General features: G+C 40.5%; 1 protein-coding gene across 1 annotated transcript in view; it reads left to right on the top strand.

Moving 5' to 3' along the window:
• The window catches only part of LOC119901248 (inactive N-acetylated-alpha-linked acidic dipeptidase-like protein 2), a 755283-nt gene that overhangs the window by 370562 nt on the left and 358512 nt on the right, over positions 1-26209 (top strand). The window contains exons 3-5 of the mRNA XM_038716832.1: positions 17944-18120; positions 20818-20995; positions 25217-25378. Coding sequence (XP_038572760.1) covers positions 17952-18120; positions 20818-20995; positions 25217-25378 — 509 coding nt within the window. The 5' untranslated portion in view covers positions 17944-17951. The remainder of the gene's footprint in view (positions 1-17943; positions 18121-20817; positions 20996-25216; positions 25379-26209) is intronic.

Here is a 26209-nt window from a genome sequence, read left to right as displayed (position 1 = left end):
CTCTTCATCCTCCTCACTGAAAACATGTACTCTGTGTAGGAGGGTCCTTACCACTGATCTTTTAAGTTGTTTGTGCTGGTTAGCTCACTAGTGATCTTGATTTGTAGGTTGAAGCTGTTAGGATGTTTGGAAGAAGGTAGCGATACTCTGACAGTATGTTACACTCCATCAGCCGATGAAGACTAAGAATGCAGTTGAAAGCTCCAGTGGGAAAAAACAACAGTAATTTGACCCAGAGGACATCCCAAGGGCAATAATGACATTTCACACTCCACTTTACAGAAACTGTTTAGAATAGATGGTTGTTCGCATGGAATTTCACTTGCTTAATGTGAGATGTTATTGTTAAATGGATTTCAGATCAGACTGCAGTGACTCAAACAGAGCATCAGACTATTTGTTTACCTGGATGGGTCTTTTATAAAGATTTAAAGGTGCAGTCTTTACACCTTATTTTATAAACACCCCAAGTAGAAATGGATTACTTCACATTTGATTTCATGTTGAAAGACAAGTCAATTTATGATGAAATACAGAAACAAGATATAAAAAAGAAACTAGGAAGACAAATGTGGTGTTTATAGTTTTATGCATTAGTGAACTTAACAGTCATTTTGTATGTATAGTTTGTAAGTTTGTTGTTCCCTAGAAAACGACATTAGCCTAGCCAACTCTGCAGCGTAACCAAACCCAAAGCACTATAAATGTGCTCTTAGATAGTGAGCTGCTACTGCTGCCACCACAACTACTACCCAGTCCTACCAACAATCATAAGCTACAAGCTGCTACTACTCATGTGCTCACATCTCTTATTACAGAGCTTACAAAATTGCCTCAAGGGGCTTTACAATCTGTACAGCATTCAACACCCTCTGTCCTTACACCAATATACACATCAGAAGAGAAGAAGAATATGGAGCAACTTCAGGTGCCACCAAATAGACAAACCACACAAATCTCTCCACCATGGAGACCTGGAAGCATACTAAAGGCAAAGCTCAGGCACACCATTCACACTTATAGGAGAAAGGGTAAAAAAAAGGAGAGAGAGAGAGAAGTATAATATGCACACAAGGGAGAGAGAAAAGAGGAGAACAGCCTTTATCTCCTGGATGATAAAGATGCAGATCCAAACAACCGATGGTCCAGCAGACAGACAGACAGAGTGAAGAGAGGACAAAGAGGAGAAACTAAGGGGGATAGAGTGGGAGGAGAGAAAGATAGAGAGATACTGGATGCACATGGATAATGATAATGCCCGACGTAATCAAAGAAGCAGCTAACTGAAAGTTAAGGTGAAAAGGTGAAAGATTTAAAGACCTCAATGTAGTGAGACTGCCTGATGTCATGATAAGAAACGGTCCTGCAGCCTGCTGAATCCTTTTTAACTCACAGACAGGAGCTGTGTTTTCTGAGAGTGGAGAGCATGGGATGGAATATAAGGTTTAAAGAGATCAGACACGCATGAAGGGGCGAGTCCATATACAATTTTGTTAGTCATCAGAAGCAGTCTGATTTGACATGGACAGGGAAGCAATAATGAGAAGCTAAAATTGGTGTAATATGGTCACATTTTCTGAGCATTCTGTACTCTTTGAAGACTTAACAAACAACAAAACATTACAATAATCAAGTCTAGATGAAAAAAAAAAAGAGCATGCATTAGGGTATCTGCATCAGCCATGGAAAGAAAATCACCTAATTTTAGCTATGTTGTGTAGATAGCAGCTATCCTAGTGGATACCAAGTTCCCAGGTTCGAACCCCGCCTTTCTGTTTGGAGTTTGCTGACTTTGGTCTAAGACCATTTGTTATTGTAAGTGTGAGTGGGGGAAAGAAAGTGAGTTGTTGACCATGAAACCATTAATTTATTCACAAATCCTAAATCAAGGTCTACTTACTAGCATTTCAGCCAAATCCCAGTGGATGGATCTTACTTAGTTGTCATGAAGAAAAAATGTTGCTAGTCATGTGAAAACAGGTGGTCAAACAGTATGTGGGGGAGACCATAACCTTTGTCTCTGTTCAAGGGGGTCTCTGGTGTTGGATGTCACTGGCCATTTTGATCTTTCCTGTGGTCATCCAATGAATCCTGGTCAATGACCTTGGAGCTCTTCCCAAGTCATACAGTGCACAGTGTATTCATGCCAAATTTCCACAGTTTAACAAGTAACGTCATTAGTCTTTATGCAGATGTAATTCACATATGAAAGCATGTTTGTTTTGATGAGTTATGATCAAATTATTGACAATCACATATATAAAAGCCTCAACAACTTCACACTATTGTTTCTGTCAACTGCCAATCTATCATCACCTGATATCATCCTTATATGTAAACAGAACATTGGCCAAACTCCAATCCTTGTAAAAACATGGTTAAAACAAAACATCAAGGTCCTGACTATTTTCACAGAAAAAAAAACACTATAAAGGTTGTTGTTGATATTGCAAATGTAGAGTATGTTTTAGGGCTTCCTGAAGCAGAACTTATCCATTATACCACCCACCTAATTCTGCCTGTTCTGCTTTCCAAGATCCACCCACCATAGAACAAGAAAATCTGACCTTCAGCCGTAATGGACTACATAACCTGTTGACTTGTGGGTAATGCAGTTTTAATGGACTGGCTCAAATTTTCAGACTTTCAGTTTGAAGCAAGAATGAGAGCGAGGGCAGGATGCGAGGTAGAAAACAAGAAAGAAAATGGGTATTGAGAGGAAGAAATATAAACAAGCAGCTAGATAAGAATGTTTGGCTGTTATTGTTTTCCGTGTCTAACATCCTGAGACATGGCCTGTGGTATTCAGGAGATTTAATGTGGAGGAGCGAGAGAGAGATCCATAAAGCCTCTACACTCCCTCGGCACCTCAGGGGAAGCCATCTTTAATTCATGAACACTATAAAAATAAAGGTTTTTCTCTGATGGCCCTGCAGCCTGTAACAAACTCTCACAGCTACATGGCACTGGGCAGATGTTGATGCTGTGGTTATGGATGGATATCGGCTTGTGAGACGCAGGTTATATTTTATGCGGAAATGAACCGAGTCTACCTTTGGCTGTGCTATTAAATGGATTCCAATAAGCTGTGTGTTGATTCTGTCTCTTTGCAGACACCAGTCACATGACAGCCACATTTTAAATGAACAGACTGCCAATTAGGTAGCAGAGCTGACTGAAAACAAGGAATAGGGCATTACTGAATTCTACTTCACCTCATGTGCCCAGTGAAAGGGTTGCATCTTGGCTTTATTTTTGAAATATTGTTTATGTAAATTTTTCTGATGTAATGTCATATCTGTGTTGATCTGTATTCTGGCTTGTTCTAACAGTATTCATAACTTACCTGTTAGTTCAGGTTCTGGATAAATTCTGACCAGGATATGATTATTGCAAAGAAATGTGTGTGTGCACTGATTAAAAAATGTTTTGTTTTTGTTGTTCACTGAAGACATTTGGGTTTAAGTTCAAAAGATGAGTATGAGACAAGAGTTCAGAATTTCAGCTCTCATTTTGTGGTATTCGTGGTAGCCCAGGTGTTGCCTTTTAGGTTGATTGTCCACACATTAAATAGCTCTCCATGACTAGTCTAAGTTTTCATCCTTGGTTCAAACCTATAAAGACAGCATTTCCTGTTAAAGAGGATAAACCAACATGAAGACCAGAGAGCTGACTGGGAGAAAAGCAAGCCACTGTCAAGCTGAGAAAAGAAGGACTATCGACCAGAGCCATTGGACAAAATTAAGCACAACAATTTGGAATGTCCTGAAAAAGAAAGAAACTACTGGTGTACTGAGCAACAGACGTCCAACAGGTCAGCCAAGGAAAACAACAGTAGTTGATGACAGAAATATGGTGAGAGCTGTGAAAATAAAACCCCAATACATCAGGAAGTGACATCAGCAACGACCTCCACAGTGCAGGGTGAAGGTATCACAATCCACTGTTGGAAGAAGACTCAGAGAGCAGAAATATAGAGGCAACACCACAAGATGCAAACCACTCATCAGCAGGAAGAATCAGAAGGCCAGATTGAAATTTGCAAAGAAGTACAGAGATGAGCCGCAAAAGTTCTGGAACACAATCTGATGGACTGATGAGACCAAGATTAATCTCTAGCAAAGTGATGGAAAGACCAAAGTTGGAGAAAGAAAGAACTGCTTATGATCCGAAGCATACAAGGTCATCTGTGAAGCATGGTGGAGGTGATGTCATGGCTTGGGCGTGCATGGCTGCTTCTGGAACGGGCTTCTGTGCTGCTGGTCGATAAATTGTTGTGGTGGATCGATTGATACTAGGCTATGGATGGTGATGAGTTTCAGTGTGTCCATGCTTTTCTATAACGGTTGTTGTGATAATGGTGTTGTCATATAGCCGCTTTCATACTGCCTTATTTCCGGGATTATTACGCCAATATGCCATCTGCACTGTATGAAATGTACAGAGCCGGAAAGGGGAAATTCTTCACGTTTTGAATGCAGGATCTCTGTGTGAAAGCCCTATAGAAAGGGTCTGGATCCCTAAAACGTTGTCTGTGCGTGTCATTGTTGACTTCATTGGTGTTGAGCTCACTGCTGTTTGCTTATGGCCCTGTAGGCTCCTTTGTTCTGAGCTTGGTTGTTGGCTTAAATATTGCATTCTTAATTTAGGTTTGTGACAGTGGCACTGTAACTTGTGTAAATGCACTCCTCTCTCTCTCATGTTAAATGTTTTGTGGAGCCATGCTGTTTGATGACACTATAGTAAGAGAGAGTTTGTAGTTTAACAGGCATCTATGTTTTGAAATAATTGGTGCCCCACCATTTTACATTTAAATACAACACTGGTCAAACCTGTGGTTAAAAAGTGGGATATACTATCCTAGTTGTTTGCAACAAGAATAACACCCAACTAATAAAAAGTATGGTAATAAATAATTACACAACTCTATACAGACACATGTTGTATATTTCAATAAATTGTTTTTATATAGTCTAATATGAAAGAAAAATATCTATGCTCCGTGATATCTGTAATCTTTAGTAGGCTTGTTCCTAGTAAATGTTTTGTTCCTTGCAGTAAATGCACTCCTTCAAAACAGGATTTTTATGAAACTCAAAATGTTAACTGAACTGGCTTTAGTCTAAAATACAAAACCAAACTATTTCAGTCTGTGATTCCTTAACTCATATTTTTACGTAGTTTTCAACTAGACTATATACTGCATTATATAATTCCTGAAATTCAGTCATGGCTTTTCGTTTTGGTGTGCCACCACAGTATTTCTAGTGGCCCCATCTGGCCACCCCTCGGAAACTTTTCTGAAGGGACCACTGACAGAAATGCCAGAAAAGCTCCGCCAGAGGTCTGAGTTGAAAGTCTGTCAGACAGGGGGCTTTTCCAAACGTTTCCAGTTCATCCACACTACCCGTTTGGGCCTACCACCCCCTGACCCAACTCACCACCAGATGGGGATCAGTTGACAACTCAGCTTTACCCAAATGTCCAAAACATACGTCTCAGATCAGACTAATACTCTGAACTGCTGTTCGGTGCATACGCACATACAACAGTCAGAGTTCCTCCTCCCCACAGTCTGTAGGTGTAGGGAGGCAACCCTCTCGTCCACTGGGAAAACTCCTACGTGGCGGCGCACAGCTGGGGACTTGTGTGTATCCCTAAACCTGCCCGGCGCCTCACACCCTGGGCAACTCCGTAGAAGAATAGAGTCCATCCTCTATCCAGGATTGCGGTTCCAGAACCGAGACTGTGCATAGAGGTAAGCTCCACTTGATCTAAATGGTAAAGCTCCACCTTCCACACAGTTCTGGCTCCTTCCCCCACAGAGAGGTGATGTTACACGTCCCCTGAGCTGACGTCGTGGTCCCTGACCATCACCGCCACCCGTGTGGCAGCGCACCCAACCCCAGCAGTTCCTCCCATGATTGGTGAGCCCATAGGATGGAGAGGGGGGTGCCACGTTGCTTTGTTGGGCTGTGCCTGGCCGGGCTATGTGGCAACCAGGCGAACACCAACAAGCCCTCCCTCTGTGCTTGACTCCAGGCCCCTGGGATTCCTCCAAGCAGGGTACTTACTCCATGGGGTCTTTTTGAACTTTGTCTGGCCCCTCCCCTGAGACCACTTTTCCATGGGAGACCCTACTAGGAGCAGCAGGCTCCAGACAGCACAGCCCTCAGTTGCATGGTACGAGAATGCAGCAAATCCCATCCCATGCATTTGAGTCACCAGCAGACTCTTTCTTTTAAAAATCCAAGAAATACCTAAATTGGAAGCTACAAGTTGTGAAACCAAACTGCCTGTTGCAGATAAGTTACAAAACAACATCAGATTGTAGAACTTGTGGTTAGATAAAATGACATCGGTAACACAATACAAAATGCTCAGATCATGAATCAAACAAATATTTCTCATATTGCAGTCTTTGAATTGCAAAATGGACAATTACGTTGACAGTATATTGTCTGGGGGTTGAGAACATACTGTGGTTTGTTGCCTTTAAAATGTAAGATTCATCAATCTAACATTTCAACTCTATAAACCGCATGTGTGAACACATTATACCAAGCTAGAGGTTTACATAGAAAATTTCTATTGATAGTCAGAATATACAATACTATTAATTAAGGGATTTAAACCCAAATATGAAGTACATCTGCATGATGAAAAATTTAAGAAGGAACATAAGCAGGTCAAAATCCAAATGTCTAAATCCAAACTAAAACATTTAACTTTAAAAACAAGAAGGAAGTGCACAAGTGATTGATGGGTTAAAAAGAACTGCCCTTGCCTATGTAAATAAGACTGAGAGGAACGGTAATGTCCATCAAACAATGTCACCTAACTCTTTTTTTTACGCTCACACATGCCAGTTACTTGTCATTTTGCAAATAAGTTTCCATTTTCACACCTCCACACATGGGGTTAAGCTTTAGCTTCCTGCAAGCATATGATTGCACCTCATTTGCCTTTGACATGTTAACCGAGTCTCCATGGAGACACTCAATCATTTTATTACACTGCCATTTGGTTTCCTTATTTGTCCCAAGAGGTTCATACAGCTTCTTCCATTATCTTAGAATACCACCAGGGAGACACATCAGGGCATGGGGGTTATTGTATAATCTGCATTTGTTTTATTCATAGACGTAAAAATATACAATCAATGGTAACTTTGAGGTTGTTTTAATGTATCATTTACAAGGCATAATGAATAATTTGTGGTCTGCCCTCCTGGCGCTTCTCTGTGGCAGGGAGGGGGGAAAAGCGATGATTGACAGCTCGCTTCATGCTCTGTAACTACGGCAGCTGACAAGGTCATGTCAAATGAAATGATTGGTGAGGAGAGTGTTTGGGGAAATATTCTCCCTCTCTCGCACTTTGTCTCTGCCCTGATCACGCTAAACACGTTCGACAGCCTCACTAGCTCACTGGCGTTGCAGTCATTTATGAATGAAAGGTGAATTTACTGTAGTGAGTAGTGAAAGAAAGCAGATACAGCAGATGACTTGTCAATCTGTTTGGTGCTAAAAGAGACAGATGAAAGACACTTTGTTCCAAAAGCTGGTATTTGTCTTCCTATAGAAGTAGTAGGCTTATGCAGATATGTCCACGTCTGCAAGTTTTTGATATCATAGAAATTATTTTAAGGGCGACTTTGTCCCAGCATACCAATGTTGTTGTTCCTCACCTCTTCAAAGCCACAGAGCTGTTTATGATTATGGAGAGCCGTGAAGGTCAAACACAGCAGCTGTTGCATCAGGCTTTTTATTTGTTATGCAAAATCTGCTCTTAGATTTGGTTCTGTAAATTAGTGCTATTAAAAAAGTCTACTTTCATCTGCAATGGCATATGATGGAGGTTGTTATGACTCATTGAAGGAACTACATAATTGATTCTGCTATTTCTTTATTCACAGTGGCAGCTCTGCATTTCCTTTATTATTGGCATGTTTACCCAAAAATATTGATCAACATCAGTGCACAATGCAGGTCAGCTGTCTACTACACCACTGTAAATTATAAAATCGAATTTATGCACAGTACAAAAGAAGCTGCAAACTCTTTAATAAAACAGCAGTGGAGAAAAATCGAACCTGAGTTGTTGACCGGTGTTTTATGCCAATGTTGATGTGCTTCTCATTTGGACTGACAGGGTTGAGCACATCTTTTTTTTGTTTTTCATCCTTACATGGAGTTTGTGTTGGAGTCTGTGTTGTGCTGGGAGCCAGTCGTTTTTTGGTGTTAGTGGACTCCATTTCATTAGCTTTGGTGTTGTCGCTGCGTGTACAGTTCATAATCAGTAGGCAAGATGTTCAGCAGCGCAAATGCAGAAAATCCAACCCGATTTAATATAGGAAGCTGATTAGTGAGGTTACAACCTGTTCACAAATAGGCAATAAAAAATTATTAATTTGATAAATGATCTCATTAAAAAACTACATATAGCCCATTTAGAATGGTTGCTAAATACGCAACATATTTGACAGTATTTATAGCTTGACAAGGCCGTACCATCTACAAAAATTCTACATTTATATATTTCTTCACCTGTTTTATTACATTTCAATTTAATACTGTGATAACTTAAAATATATAGACATACATTGCCTGACTTAATTCTGTTAAATATCTCAAGTTGTTTGTGGTGCGTGTTCATTAAGACATATTATTCATTTTAGAATTGCTTTATTTCATTGCAGATCGAAAGAGTCAAATAGTCTACCATTAAATTATTTAGCAACTCTAAACTTTAACAAAAACAACAAACAACATAATGAACACATTTGAATAATTTTGTTAGGCCTATTGTAGAAAAAGAACATTAAGTAGGCTATCCTAAAAGTTAAAAGCGAATTTTGGATGTTTGGTGTTGTTTTAGATACGCTACTGGAAATAGCGCTCATCCTGTATGCTCTCCCTAGACCCCCGTCCGGCTAAACTATTCCCGGATTCTGCTCTGCACAGCAGCCACCTACCCAGTTCTGCAAGCATCTAGTCTTCCACTCTCCCTTGCTCTTCCCTGGCTCAATATCCCCTCCCTGCAAAAAATATCCCATTTTTATCTAACAAGTGTCCTTGCCTCTCTTGGTCCTGCACTTAGGTCTACTAGTCTGCCTAGCTGTAGCAAAGTAAAAAAAAAATTGCCCTCTCGCCTGATTTATGCTTCTGCGGCGAGAATACGCCATAGCCGAGGCCATAAGCTACGTGCATAGCCACGCATTTGTACTTCTGCGTTGGTGTCTGTGTTTTTCTGTAATTACACTCCCAAAATGCTTTTTAGGCGTAGAGTCCACTGTGTTGACTACTGCTGGCTGAGCCAACTAACGTCCGGTTTAATTCACAGAGCACTTCCTTTTGGTTTGGAGGAAATACAATGCTGCCAAACCAGCCAATCACAGTTCTTCCACATCATTACGTGTGTAGTTACATTTTTGGGGAGGCTACGGTGTAGATTCGACACAAAAATATAAATCAGGCTTCACACTTACACACAGACAGACTCGCCGTCATCTCTCAAGATTCTCCTTCACTCAAGTAGAAGACATATGTTTTGGCACCTAAAACTACTTTGTTAAGGTTAGGTAATGATTGTGGTCTTGGATATCAACTAATCATTTTAGTCCAAACTGCCTAAAGGGGCTATATGTAGTAAATAAAATTACTTATTAATAAATCATTGTTTTACTTCCTTTTTGTCAATGGGTTCTACACTCACTTAGAAATGAACCATACAACTGTTTTCTCTGTTGCTTGGAACAGCCACTATTCTGCTTTTAATGTGAAGGAACTAGGAGGATGTACCCCTGTGCGCTCCCAAACCTGTCAACACGGACAGGTGTTGAAGGACAACACATCAGCTAACGAAATGCAGTCCGCTAAAACCATAAAACGAAAGCACAACACAGACTCCAACACAAACTCCAACATAAACTCCACATTAGGATAAAAACAACAACAAAGTTTCTGCTGAAGCCCATCAGGCCAAATAAGAATCAGATGATGTCGGGTGAAAACACAGTCAACATCAGAATAGCTGATGTTAGCTAGCAGACAAGTTGCTAACGTTATCCGGTGCAAAATACTATGGTTGTATGGCTTTCCATATTACTTCACCAGCTGATGCCATCCATATTACTGTCCTGTGAACGACCAGTATAATGTCAAAGTGTTGATTTAAGCCTGCAATAAATTATATAATGGTATTTAACAAATGTGGAACGATTTGTTTTTACTAGCCTATAGTGATGCAGGGCAGGGCTAATTAGCCAGCTAATGTTAGCATGTATCTACCGCTGTTTGCTTTGTAACGTTCAATTTAGATTTATCGTCGTTTTACAGATACTCAGATACACAGGTTCTCCACCGTCTCAGCTGTAACTAACATGACCCACATAATATACAATACTACAACATAACAGCACATAGTAACAACACAGAGAAAGACCCATCCGCTACAGTAATGTTACTTACTGTGGCCTAACTGTTATAAAGTGTGGCAACAATCTCATTTATAATGTTCAGTCTAGCTCACTAACTGTTTTATTATCATCTGATAGCCTACATTTAGCTGTGTTGACGTGAGCCTCCATTGAAAGATACACAAATAGTAATGGTAGTTACTGAAAAGCAGACAGGCGAATTAACCGTGATGGAGCACGTTGGCTAAATGACTGTAACATTATCATTTAACGAGCATGGATTAGTTCAACCTCGTTAAAATATGACTGTAATGTTGCAATGGGAGTTTACCTGAGTTTCCAGCACGTGTGAAGCTGTCTCCCGGTGAATCTGTTTACAGCCCCTTTCACACTGCTTTATTTTCCGGGAAGATTGTGCCACTATGCATGCGCTGTCTGAAAGGTAACGTTATGGAGCCGAAAGGGTGTCTGATTTGATCTGCCTCTGAGCCGGGAACATTGGTAGTAACAGGCGGAACATGTCTGTGTGAAAAGACACAACCGCCTGTCAGTGTTCCACATTTGTTGAAGGATCTCTGTATGACAGCGCTGGTATTTTGGATTATGCTCACTCATAAGTTCGAGCAGAGCACGTGTAGAAGCACACAGCTGGTTGCAATCTTACAATGCACCGCTAGTGGCTGCAGAAAACCACATATTACCCCTTTAAAAGCTACAGTGCCTGCAGTGTTGCATTTAAAGTGAATGTTTAAGACATATACTGTATGCTTTTGCTTTCGAGTTATTGCAGAAGTGCAGCTGCACTAGCCCACTCCTCTGAGATGATGGGATTGTTGCCTTGGCTAAAAACAGGTCAGGTGTCTAGATAGCACTTCAACAGCAGTGTCAACTGTTGCTGTGCACTCAAAGAGCAACATTTTGTTTCTGTCCCAAAACGATGATGAGGGATGCATCCTTAAAAATTCAGAGACCCATCCAGCCAAGATGACAGGCACAAGTTGTCCCCTCACCACATCATTTATTGAATAAGAGCTTTAAAGTACAGTGATGTTTCGGTCACGAACATTAACAGCATCTAACTAGAAATGACAATTAGGTCATGCAGCCATCAGAGGTGGACTAACAAATACCTTAGTTTAGAACTGGCGCAGTATCTTGTGTGAATGTAAATGTGAGAATATAGTGTTGAATTACTGCTCAGACCACATTTAGAGAAGCTGCTTTTAAATGTATCCCTGCACAGTTTGCTGATTGAGTGAGTGTATCCCTGCACGTTCACTGGCAACTGACTGAGAGCTCAACTGAGGACAGCACACGTGTGCGAGCCGCAGTAGTTCAGCGAGGTAGCCCTTACGCACAGGTTGAGGTAGGCAGTCCTGGGCATTAAACAACCTCACAGCCCCGTGTGTGCATATTTTGGGAAACAATGCGGAAACAGTGTAGTGCTTCTGTTAAATCTAAATGACAGATTGACTTTTAATGCCAAACTACATGTACATACAAAAAAAAAAAGAATTTAGAAAAAGAATTTAGAAAATAATCCATAAGGCCACCCAATGTGTGTGTAACAGGAGATCAGCAGTTAAATGAACTTTTGTTCTATTTTACTGAGAGGGTCCTTCATCTGCATTCAGCTAGAAGTAATGAAAGTGTGGTGGTGCATTGAAGATTGATACCAGGGAACTCCCAGGCCTCTTCCCACTACATTTTACTCTCTCTCCTTCATCTATCTAACACTGTTTCTCTTCTTTCCTGCCTTCCTGTTCTCAACTGTTTTCCTTTGTGTCTCTGTCACTGCCTCTGTTTTCTCCTCACTGTGTCTGTCTTCCCTCCTTTCCAGGACTCTTCTTCTAATTGTCTCCCTCTGTGGATCTCTCTTTCCCCTTTCTCCTCTCTATCTCAATCTCTTCTTGAATCTGCTTTCTAAAACAACAGTGCCTATACTCTGTCTAAATAAGGACAATCCAGCAATCACTCAGGCATCTGTGACCTGATCTAGAATTGTAAAAATCATCAGTATCACTTGTAATGATTATATTCTTGATACAAATGATCACCATATTTTACTACAGAGACTTGAACACTTAATCGGCCTTAAGGTGGTTAAATCCTACTTATCAGATCGCACCCAGTTTGTACGTGTAAACGATAAGTCCTCTCTGCACAGCAGAGTCACCCATGGAGTTCCACAAGGTTCAGTCCTTGGACCTATATTATTCACCTCGTATATGCTTCCGCTAGGTAATATCATTAGGAGCCACAGTATAAATTTTCATTGTTATGCTGATGATGCTCAGTTATACCTTTCTATCAGACCTGATGAAACCAACCAGTTATCTAGGCTTCAGATGTGCATCAAGGATGTGAATGGATGTCTCATAATTTCTTGATGTTGAACTCTGAAAAAAACTGAGGTTTTAGCACTTGGACCCAAACTCCTTCGAGACACATTGTCTGCAGACATAATTGTCTTGGATGACATTGCCTTGGCCTCCAGCACCACCGTGAGGAATCAGGGAGTTATTTCAAGACCTGTCTTTAACGCACACATAAAGGACATTACAAGGACTGCCTATTTTCACCTTTGCAATATTGTGAAAATTAGAAAGCTTTTGCATCGAGATGTTGCAGAGAAACTTGTCCACGCATTTATTACCTCAAGGCTTGACTACTGTAACTCCATGCTTTCAGGCTGCTCAAAAAAATCTCTTAAGTCTCTCCAGTTAATACAAAACACTGCTGCTCACATACTGACATGAACCAGTGGGAGAGATCATATCACCCCTGTTTCAGTAACTTTGCACTGGCTCCCGGTAAAATTGAGAATTGATTTTGAAATACTTCTTACATACAAAACCCTTAAAGGTCAGGCCCCATCATATATGAAAGAACTCCGTACACCATACTGCCCCACTAGAAGACTGAACTCCCAAAATGCAGGGCTACTTGTAGTGCCTAGGGTCTCCAGATGTAGAATAGGAGCCAGAGCTTTTAGCCATCAAGCACCTTGGCTGTGGAATCAGACCCCTGTCTGGGTTCCGGAAACAACAAACATTTCCATATTTAAGAGTAGGCTAAAAACTTTTCTTTTTACTAAAGCTTTTAGCTAGGGATGGTTTTTCTGTATTTTGTGAGAAGGCTTATAGTTTGGGCTAGGGTATTTTATGAATTTTCATACATTATAATTGTCTATTTTATTGTATTGTATTTATTATTAGTTTTATAATTGTGTATTTTATTATTGTTTTTTTAATGTGTGTTGTTTTTTTTTGTTCTGCAAACTTTATGTGTCTCTGTTTTCTGTAAAGTGTACTGGGATCACACAGCTGGTGATTTTACACTTTAAAAAAATTTTTTGATTTGACTTGATTTTTGTGTAGTGGTATGGGTGTGCATATGAGACAGGACAGATCTAAAACTCAGTGATGTAACAACTGACAATTATACCAGATACTTTGATAAATGATCCTTTATGTGTGTCTGAAATGTAAGAGGTGCACCTTCCTTTATCAGCAGGTAGGAGGACAACAGTTTGGCTTTCTTGGACTGTGCAGTACAACTAGTATACCCCCCCCCAACCTAATACTTACGCACTGACTCCAACCCCCCAATGGAGCATAAGCTAGGGGTCATCAGAATCCTCCACAACTGAGTTGATATCATACCAACTAGTACCCAAGCACAAGAGAAGGAGGATAAACACCTAAAGGATGCACTTGTGCATATTCATACTGGACCTCTGTGAAAACAGCCACAAGTTCCAAGAAGAACACTACAGGTAATATAAAAAAGAAGAGTAAACAAAACAACATCATTATTCCATATGTCTGGAATAACAGAAACTCAGGAGAATTTTCCATGTTCATCCTGCAGTCAATCAATCAGATCAATTATTGTGTTTGCTCTTATGTCTGCTGATGATGTAAACAATGTTGGAAATGTTCAGATTAAATCAATTTACAATTTCCAAAGGCTACAGGCTATCTTCAGCAAGTGTGTGAATGTGGCGTTGCAACCGCTGTGCAACTAGGGCATGAGGGTCTTTTTTTTTTATCTAGACGACTGTAAAGCTGTGAAGGGAAACACTGTGACAGCACTGATTGTCCTGCAGGTGCTGGGGCTTATGGCAACAGCTGATCCAGGGACTGCACATGGATCACCTGCAAAGGTGGCACACGCGCCAGGGCCAAAGAAGCTGCTTTATGCCTTTTCTCCTCTTCATCTCATTCCCCCTCTTTGGAGGAGGTGAGACAGGTGGATGGTCATCTTGTGACTGTCAGACAACCCCCCTTGGTTGGCAGCATGCCTCACCGCATCCAAAACTCCATTGACTTTGTCAACAAAGTTTGAGGACTGAAACTGAAACCATGGTGTCCTATGAATCATCATCTGGGTCCACTTTCAGTTTTATCTGCATCCCCACCACGGAGGCAGTAGAAACTGTAAGGAAACGGCTGCTACAAAACAACACCCTCTACAACAGAACCAGCCTTTCTGGACTGTGCTGTACACATTGACGTGGACAGGAGCCTGCATATTGGGGTATACAGGAAACCCACACACACAGACTAACACCTACTTTTTGATTGCCACCAGCCACTGGAGTGTCTGGAGTATCAGAGAGACTCAGGAGGATTTTCCACAAACACCACATCCCTGTGTTTTTTAAACCCAGAAACACGCTAAGACAGATGCTGGTACACCCCAAAGACCGCACACCCAAACACAAGAAAAGAAATCTAATGAAAGTGTGGTGGTGCATTGAAGATTGATACATATCATACATACATACTGCTGATACAGCCGGGAGCACTAACAAACCAGCGGTATCGATGATCTTGGCAAACGACCGCACAAATAAATAGCTGAGTTTCCCTACCAGTCAGTCAAAACTCAAGAAGTCTCTTGGATTAGTGACGAAATGTCTTCTAGTATCTTTAACCAAGTCCAGTTGCCCTTAATTTTTAACTTTCCTTGGATAACTATGACCTGGATGACTGAGAACCTTCATTTTCCTACAAAGCGTTAGGAGGCATGGCCAGTGATGCGTGCCTGTGCCCCTCAGTGGGACCTACCGCTGGTGCTCAAGGCTTTGGGGAAGGATTACTATGAGCCTTTGCAGTGCTCCTCTGTGAAAGCACTATCCTTCAAGACTACTTTGCTACTTGCACTAGCTTTGTGTGTTGTCCAGTCACCCCAGGTGTTTGCTGCTTCGTGTTTTCCGTGCAATTCTGTACCCCTGCTTTGTTCCTTTGGAGCTTGTTCAGGTCAAGTACAATACAGCTGGATGCATTTTGTCCTCCTCCTCATGGAATGGTCTGAGAGGCCAGTAAAGCCCTATTCAAGAAACAGTTGGCTAGGTGGCTTTGTGAGTACATCTCTCCAGCCTACGAACAGGCAGGAAGAGACCCTCCCACTGTAGTCTGGGCACACTCCATACGCCGTGTCAACAGCTGAGTGTAGTGGGGCAAGTGTCAAGGAAATATCTACAGTGGTATCATGGTCTATGCCCTTTTTCATTAATACGGTTTTATCTCTTGGACATGTTGGGCTCCCTTTTAGGTTCTGTACTCATAGGGATGACTCAGGACTTGTGAAAAGGCTGGTGTGTGTCTGTTGCGTTCCTACTGACATCCTTGGATGATGTACACCTGAGAAGGTGAGTGTCTACTGTATGCTTTGGCCCCTGCTAGAGTTAGGCCATGGTCCCACCCACTTACTTCACTGTGGTGATGGCTGGGTTATGAAGTATTAAGAGGATCCATGGTGATTAACCCAAGGCTGGCCATGTCACTGGTGCTCTGGTTGTTGGTTTATCATGGCTGGGCATCTATGTGAAATAGAACAAACATTAAGATATCATAACCGTAATTTTATGAGGATAGGCAGAGCCCTCTATTGATGGGCCCTGTCGCTCACTCCATCACCCTCCGCTGAAGAGGTGGTTGGATGCTGACACAGCAAAGATGCTTCTATACATGCCGTAATGCTCACATATTGGTAGGTGGGTAAATATGTGCATGTGATTGGAGAGAGCTATTAGCTATAGAGTCCAGTAGAGGGCTCTACCTTTGCTAATAGAATTAGGGTTACAATATCGTAATCTTTGTTACTACATCAAAAGATAATTCACATCTTTTCTGCTCACGCTTCCTTTTTCCTTCCCTTTGCTTTGACTCTAGGTAGTGTGAATCTAATCATTAGAATAAACCATCTAGTAAAGTTTTCACAGAAAAATGTTTGACTGGAGTTTTATTTAACTGTGTTTTTTTTTTACTCCAAGTGGTTATTGATTGGGCAGTTCATTTGTCCATTCATGGTAGACTTTGATGATAGAGCATGTAAAAGGGACTGTTAAACTTGATGACATACCAAGACACGAGCTCGGAGGTTTTATGTCGCCGATCTCCAGTCAGATGTCTCTCACACACACACACACACACACACACACACACACAAACACACACAGTCTTCAGGCATGTGATTCCAGCTCTGGTGAGGTTTAATGATGCTGTTTAGGAGTTGTATTGAACCCAGAGCTGGTTTAACTGGGCAAAACACAATCACACACACACACACACACACACACACACACACACACACACACACCCCTACCTTTACTATCTCCCAATTTACACATACTCACCACAACCCTAAAGCCATGAATTCCTGTTGCACACAAACACCCACTCAGATTCGGTACTTAACGCTAGCCTCGACCTAACTTGCCTTCTCTCAGTCACATTTATGTAAATGTGCAAATGCATCACAGCGCCCTGCTTGTTCAGTCAGTTAGCCAAAGTAGCTTTTTCTGTCTAATGATTCCAGCGTTGTAAAATTCTTCCTCATAATATCATAGTGCAATATCATGTGCAGTCTTTAGCATCTGGCATGTCAAGTGTTACGCAAGTAAATCTGTTTCTCATAGTGGACTTCCTGTCTCCAATTACATCATCTTACTGGTAATGGAGTGCTATTTCAGGTCTAAATGCTCAGTTACTGTTAGGGTTTAGGCTTAGGAATAAAGGGCAAAAATTTTCTCAATAAAAGTGTTGAGTTTATTGCTTTTCAATGACATACACATTTGCCGTTCTAAAACCTCCATCCTGTTTCCATTGGTTAAAATATAAGGGATAGCTTTCTTTCAAGAAAAGCATGAGGAACTGAAACGATACAATTTCAATTTCAAAGAGGTCTGTTATTTAACTTCACTTGCAAATGGAGTTTGATTTCTATATAATATTGACTTCCTCCGCTTAATGGGATCTGCACCTCCTTACATGGACAGGGAATAAGAGACAGTGTTCGTGATTTATGGTATGGCTGTGGATTCAATGTGTGTTGGATTTAATGTTTCCAATAGCCCTTAACTCAGGAAATGCTCAGATCTTTTCCCTGAAGTTTTTATGGGACTCTTGAACCTTAACCCTGGGACTTCGATATTTAGCTGAAAAGGGCTTATGTTAAATAGAAAAGCAAAATGTGTGAAACAGTGTGAATGTAAATTTGCTGCATTTGATATTCAGGTCACATCATGGCATACAGGAAGGTGTGTGATGCCCAGGGTGGCCCAATGGTCGGTGAGGGTCTGCACTGCTCTGGAGGTCTGGATCTTGACTGGGACCTGGACAAAGAGGAGCTACAGGAACCAGGACCCAGCATGGATCGCATGCAGATGCAACATGTAGACTGCCAGCGATCAGGTAGGATTTGCTTTAATATGTATACACCCATGTGTCAGTTAAGACTACGCTGCTAATATGGTCAAATATTTTTTATGGATTAATTTTGAAATAAAATGAATGCAGTATAGCCATTGGCCAATCAACCAAACACAATTAATACACAGTTGGTAATTGCTGTATAATCCACAATCCTTGTCGTTTTACAACTCGTAATATATGAAGATGCATTGATGGTAGTGTATCATGTCATGCAGCTGATCTCACTTAAAGCAATATGATGTGTTTATGAAGAGGTAATTAGTCCTAAATGGACAATTGCAGCTTATATTTAATGAAAATATATACTGTGTGACTGATGTAAGGACAGTGAACACGTGTTTGTGAATTATTTATAAAACATTTGAAACATTAATGAGAATCCCACAGCTCGTATTGTTTTGGGGGGTAAAACTTTAATCATATCAGCTTGAAAACAATGTTACATCTCATTTATATTGTACTTTTTCTGTTGTGATGTATCTTAATGTCATAAGGATAGGTATGTTACACAACCTTCTCATGCCAGATGTGTCATGCATGTGTATGAGTGTTTCTGATTCATGTATGACTTAAACATGCCTATAATAAATACACGATTCGGTGTTCTTTGTGTAATTTATTTTGAAGATTTTTTCCAGCATGCAAAAAAAAACAGGTTTCTTGCTGACACTTCAGATGATCTTAAAATGTGTTTTGTACAGAAATTCTTCAGAAATCCTCACACATAATTTGGAACTGAGACCTGTCACTGTGAAAAAATACTGCCTATAATGGGAGAAGTTTGTCACTGCCAGCAGCTGCAAAAAAGAGAAACTTCAGAAGTACCCCAAAGCTAGAATTGAGTTTCTCAGCTTTGAAGGACTCTGTTTTGAATTGTGCCTGGAGTTCTGTATCAGTAGCAGTTTTGTATCCTTACAAATGCCTTCTCAAGCAAGTGGGCTGATCGTTTCAAAACTCAAAACTAAGCATTCAGTTTGTTGTTAGTAAGTTATTACCAACCCCAACTGTCTCTCTGGTTGAAAAAGTGCAGTGTGCAATGATTTTTATGTTTAGTTTTCTCTTGATCACGCATCAAGATCATAATAATGAATTTTTTGTTGTAACCGTGACATAACACGTTTTGTTTGTACATCATTATCATCTCAACATCCTACCTTGACACAGCAGTGCTTTGAGCATGTAACATGTTGACCATGTTATTTGTCGTTTTAGCATTTACTAACTAAATACATTATAGCCGAGGCTGATGGGATTGTTGTCATTAGTATTGCCGGTATTAATCATAAGCCAAAGCACTGAATAATTCAAAGTTTTGACCTGATGATGGCACTAGGTTAAAAGTCGGCAGAGTTATTACAATTCATCCTGGGATGAACATAAATGTCCAAGTTTAATGGCAACTCTTCTCATAGTTGTAGAGACATTTCACATAAGTCAGCCCTCAAAAGTCAGGGCATCAGCAAGTGAACAGGCTTTGTCCTCAAAGACAAATAATGTCTGTACAAAACTATTAAATAGTTGTTCAAATATTTCAATCTGGAGTGGTGCTTAACCACCTAACCATTGCACCAACTGGCAGACTGACAGATCAACAGAGCAACGCTACTATAGAAATGAGCAAGAATCTAAATTATGTAATATGGTAATAATCTATATTGAGGCAAACTGTACCATAGCTTTATGTCTAATCTAAGTTTATATGTTATAAATGAGTATCATCATTATTTTTGGCTGGACCGCAGCAAAGGGGGACCAGCCCCCCCTATATTAACTCTATATATAACTATATATAACCAGTACTTAATTTGGGCCGGAGCTAGCCAGAGCGCCTCTCCATTTAAGCCTTAAGCTCTTTCATAATGAATAGTCCTTAACAAGCTTTTACAAAGAGGTGCGGGTAGTCCTCAATTATGTCGTCAGGATGCGTTTATTTTTGCTCATGCTCCTGTGAGACACCCTGGTGTGGGCCTCGACGGATGGCGTGTGAGTGCCACACAGAGTTGCTTACGCTCAAGGTTGCAGTATTTTCCGAAATGCCAATGGGCATCATAAACTGCTGTGCAGTGTTTTAGCACCTGGCATGCTTTCAAACTGTTACTCAAAGTGGAAATCCTGTATCCTATGTCATCATCTTACTGGTAATACAGTGATATTTCTGGTGTAAATGCTCAGTATGAGCTCCAAAAGACTGGAGGCTGAAAAAATGTGCATATGCATATGTTTGGACATGAATGTTCTCCTTACCATGAATTGTAATGTATTCGGTGATCCTTTTTCATCTAGTGTCATGAATAAGTCAACATTTTCATTTGTTTATTACCAAATACCTTCAAAACTAATGACATTCTCATAAGCCCAGGCTGCGCATGTGTTTAGTGCTAATTAAATGTCAGCATGCTAACAGCATGCTAACATGTCTAACTAAGGTAACTAAGCTAAACATTAGCATCAGAAAATTTACTGCCATATGTCCATAGAAGAATTGTCAAAATGCCTTAGTTTTTGAGAAAGGAAATTTTAATTAAATAAGCTGTTAAATATAGTGTATATATATTATTCTTTTTAAATGATCAAACAAGCCATAGTAACATTTTACTGATTTAACTTTGTGAGTAAATTTAAACAGTCTGGGTCAATTTGGCCCGTAACATAATCAATGTGATTCATCACTTTCAGGGTGTTCAGACCCTGGCCCTGACCCTGACCCTGAGTTGATGGAACCCATTCAGCCGTCTGTCTCAGTTTCACCTCATGGACGATTTGAACGACTCCAGGAAGATCCTAACTACATCTCCCACTTCACCAGGGCTCCGGGCCATAAAGGCCAGCGACGACTCCACTGCTTCCTGCTCAGGTAATTCAAGGTTGTGTTAAAGTAGCCTTTGTAGAACTCAAGTCAGAAATTCCCTGCTACAGGTACTGTAGATCATTCCAACTTGTAGGTATTTCAGTGATCTGCTACAGTGAAATTAGTAATAGCTGGTGGCACCAAATCCATCAACATGGACACATTTCAGGATGCTAAAAAAGCTAACAAAATCATTTGACTATGGAGATGTAATCATGTGGATTATTTACAGTGCATGCCACCATGTTTATGTGACCTCACATAACTGTTGCTCTATATCCTGCCTTTGATTGAAACGGCCGATCAGCCTTGTGATTGTGAGGAATTCTGAAACACTGAATGAGCAAGGCCATGTTGTTATAGCAGTTACGCAGTTGTGGACTGACTTGGATTTAAATCCACACAAAATTAAAATCTCCCTGTTTAAACTCCACCCGATGTTCATACTGAGGATTGTGGGCTTCATTTGATAACAGGTATAATTGAAACCTACTTTGTTTATTCTGGCAAGTTTTCCCTTTTCATTATTTACTGTTAAAGCAGTATCTTGGTTTATAATTTAGATAATGTACAACTAAAGTATGCAAATAAAGTATAACAAACTAAATTGTTGCACTGGAGTGTCTTCTAACTGTATACCAAGGTCAGGTAGGGGTGGGCGATATGGCAAAAATATATCACGATTTATTTCAGGCAGGATCACGATTCGCAATCTTATCATGATTCATTTTCCTGTTGGTTTTTAAGACTGTTTTCCAAGATATTGGTTTAAAACATTTTTTAATTTAATTTTCCCATGCTGTTTGCTTCTGCATGTTTAAAAACACAAAGACAGGAAGGGACTTGTTGCAGATATTGATTGGCGTTTACAGTAGCCAATAGCACTGAACGTGCGATAAGCCCCCTCACCCTGTCATGTAGACTGTGCAGACTGGTTCAGCTCTCAGTGATTCACACTGCAGCCGGATCGGGACTGAACACAGCCTCCGAGACCGACAGAGGCCAAGGGAACGACGACAAGTAATACAGGACCGTGGTGGTTTTCTTGCCGGTGTTCTGACGATATATGCTGCCTTGTTGAAAAATGCTACTGTAGCGCAAATCGATAGCAGAGTCTATCGAGTCGCTCTACCCTATCGAAATTGGTGTTCCCATTTCCAATCCCATAAAGGTATAACTCTCACAGTGTTATGACATCTTCTGATTATATTTTAACATCTTTTCAGGGGTAGCGTGTTCTGATATCCCCTATCTAATAATGCTCCCGTTACAGAATCATTTTATATTGCACCACTACTCACTCCATGTGTACTGTGAGGACGTACTGTAAGGAGCATGTTGAAATACTATATTATGCCATCTTTATTTAGGATTTGAGGGGTAGCTTATTCTGACATTGATTTTTTTGTTAATATTGCTGATGATCAGTCACTAGATGTGTTTCCATTAACATTTTTTAATGCGCATTTTGAAGTATTGCATTAGAAAAGGTTGGAAACGCCAAAATTCGAGGTTTTAGGCTCGCTTGAGGTGGTTTTTGCCTTTGTCGAAAAAGAGTAAATGTGCTAAATGGGAGATGAAACACTTTTTCCGAATAATTTCTGACGTAGCGAACTTGTAACTCACGTCTGATCAGCTGTTTCTGCTGTCGGCGTCTTGCCCGGTTGTGCGGAATTCTGCATATCTGCGAGAATTTCATGCACCTCGTGGCTGATAACGCTCATTTGTGCTGAGAAAAGAGGTGGATGCAAATCTCGGCAGGTAGCCTTTATCATCTGTTCTGCCGAATTATGCATTCACCTCTTAAAGGTCCTTTTCAGATACTTTGCTCTGCATCACCGCATATTTTTGCTGAATCTCAATGAATTCTACTTCTACTGTGTCTACTGGTCATAGAATAGGCGACATACTTATAATCATTTAATCCCCATTGAACCCCACAAAGGATATTATCGCGTTTAAATGCATTATTTGGAGTTGCATGCAATTCTCTGGAGGCATGCAAAACTCGCATAACACCGAATATTCCATAAACGTGCAGAGACATGGCTGGTAAGAGTTTGACCACTTGAAACACATTTCTGAGGACCTCTCTCCATTTTTCGAAGATAACCTGCTATCAGGTTCAAGCAACTGGTTTTGTTTCTGGTTTGGAACCCATACGTCTTGTTTATTACAGCCATGGGTAACGTCAATTACTTACGTAACGATGCTTGCCGTAACCTTGTTTATTCGCTCCAAACAAGCTGATGGAAACGCACACATTTCGCAATTTCCTTTTTTTTTTTTTCTTTTTTGCGACATTTCATAAGTACGCTTAAAATTCGCAGGACAATTGGATGGAAACATGGGTATTGTCTTGACGGCATGCCCAACAGCAAGATTGCACAGATTTATGAGCGTGGAAACAGACCACGCTTGTGGGTCATGTGCATAAGCACAACTGCTAAGTAGCACATCTCGATAGGTAGCATAAATCGACAGAACACTGGGTTAGACTCTTTGCACCCCAGGACTGACTCAGCTAATAAAGGACAGCTAGCTGCACTGCTAATTGAGGTAACTAGCTACAGATACAGAAAGATACAGGTAGAGATTTAGCAAAAAGTAAATGTATCTGCCCATCAACAAACTCTGTAAATCACCTCAGTGCTGTATTCCCTGTTGGACTCTGTGTCCGGTCCCGTTCATGCCGTGTTCACTAGGAGGCTGCTGAGCGCAGTTTTCGTTGACCGCTTGGCTCTGGTTCTGGGGCGCCGCTCTCTGACGTTATCCTGGCGTGAAAACTTCCAGTGCTTGAGTAGAAGTGTAACGTTAAACACAATAAACCCCTGGTGATCCGAGCTCTCAGTCCGGGCTGATTCAGATGATCACTAGGCTAACTAAGTTAATTATAAAACAGCAGCTAGTAGCCGCGGTTAGCTGTTACTTTAGAAATAAGTAACACTTTCTGTTCATCAGCAAACTCCATAAATCCCAGAGAGTTCAGGCAGAGCACCCAGGGGACACGGGGATCTTTAATGTTCATTTCATGATGCCCAGCAGTTACAGTGTTGCCTTTGTAGACAGGCAAAGGACGCAGGCAATGAGGGAGCTGACTTGCAATGTTGACAGAGCAATTGTCAACTGCATGAATGAGCCATAGAACTAAAACTGATAGATTGTGCACTGTAACACAATAGTAATCTCTCTGAAAAGGCAGATCGTGGAGACATTTTAATCGTTCACAATCAAATATCGTAATATCGCCCACCCCTAAGGTCAGGCTTGTGGCAACAGTGAATGGTTGGAGGCCCTGATTTCCACTCCATCTCTTTCTTGGCTCCAGTGCCAGTTGGGACACACATCCTAGCTAAACCTGAGTATTTTGAAGCTTTCACCCAGTTGGTCGAATCTGATACACCTCCAAAGTATTGGAATAGAATCATAACTATGTTGACAACCACCAGCTGCCTGACTATCAGTTTCTTCTTCATGGCTGTACTCCTACACACAGAAAATCTTACGAGAAACCTTATTTCAGCCACTTGTATCGACATTTAGACTAATTCATTTAGTCACTACACAGAGGGTCATAAAAAGAATCAATGTGAAAACAGAGAAGGCCATCACATTGAGTGGCTTGTTCCCTGGTGGCAAAACTATTTTCATGTCCTATGAATCAAAATAGACACATGGGACATTTAATGTGTTTGATGAACTTGATGATGGAATATGCACTTTTAATGAAGTTCCTGACCCTTACCATTAAACATTTTACACATATAAACTTGACTTTACATATAAATATTTGACATTTCCCTAATATAAATTGAATTGGAGGTGTAACCTACTGAAAGTCCTCGCTTTCGTCTTCTCCCTGCTGCAACCATAATCTACCCTGACACTAGTGCTTGATCGAGGCCTAAGTACCCCTAGAACAGTCCCAGACACCTATCGAATATCAAACATCAAGCACAAGCACTATCTTACCTAACGGGTGCTAGAAACAAGTAAGGGTATTGGTCAGTGTTTCACCAAATCAACAGAAAAAGATTTCTTAAGAAACTCTATTATATACATATATATATATATGTATATATGTAAATATATATGTTTTGAGCAAGAGTTAATTCTTAACCTTGGAAACAGTAGTTTCAGGATAAAAATCTTAGGTCAAGATCCATTTAGTAAGTGGACATAACATAATCCCTTGATTATTTCTGACTTCTCCCGCATTCTTTATAGGTACCTCCTGGCAGGGTTGGGACTTTTTGTCCTTGGTCTCCTGATTGGCTGGTTCACTCACACACCTACCATCAAACCACCGGTTCTTCTGCTTGACAGCTCAGACCTGCTGGAGAAGCTGCTTAGAGGAATTACAGCCGACAAGATAGATGCTCTTCAGAGGTAAGATCCCAACTACACATGAAAAAACACATTTTACTGAAAGAATAGCATTTTAGTCGTCAACAAAAGTGGAAACAAAGGCAGCAAGAGGTGTGCGACATTGTGTAGATCCACCCACCCAGTAACCCTTTTCAACTCAAGCTCAGGTGCTGAGTGGTTGCAGTCTTGTTAAACAGAAAACACAAGCACAAAACAAGGCTTACATCTGTAGGATGTAGTAACTTTCTGTATGGATGTATTCTGCAAACATTATTTGTATTGTTACTTTGTTCATGTGTCTGGTGGTAGAAAGGTGACAGAAGAAGTGGAAGCAGAGTGAGCATCTAGACGACACACTGTTGTATATTTTCAAACGCATAAATCAGCTAAAATTGAGTGACTAAAACAAGTTGAATATACTGATTATTTTCTTTGCATATTTTCTAAGCCATTGCTTAGAAGTGTATACTTTTTTTGTTTTTATTTAAAAAAAAAAGTATACTTTGTTATCTTCAAGTGAATGTTTTTTTCCTCGACTATATTTGGTAGATTTTGGAATGTTCCTGTTGGCAGTAAGTTGACTGTCACACATGGTTTTTATTAATTAGTGATATACAATATGCAAAAGGCTTTATCCATAACCGCAGACCTTTCCTAGTTCTAACCAGGTAGTTTTGATCCCAAAACCAAACCAACCATGACAACAATCTTTCAACCAAGTACTCTATTTAACCATAACCAGGATCTTTCTTGTAGTTACAGTTGCCTAATCCTCACCAAACCTTAATAATAAAGACGTGTCATAATGACTTCGGCCGCTTGATGGCTTTGTCACATGTAAAGTAATGTAAA

This window comes from Micropterus salmoides, unplaced genomic scaffold (assembly GCF_014851395.1).
Source record: "Micropterus salmoides isolate LMB-PRFRI ecotype aquatic unplaced genomic scaffold, ASM1485139v1 Ms_hic_scaffold_13, whole genome shotgun sequence".
Classification (NCBI taxonomy): Eukaryota; Metazoa; Chordata; class Actinopteri; order Centrarchiformes; family Centrarchidae; genus Micropterus; species Micropterus salmoides.
The sequence above is the reverse complement of the archived record's forward strand: the minus strand, read 5'-3'. Positions and strand labels throughout refer to the sequence as shown.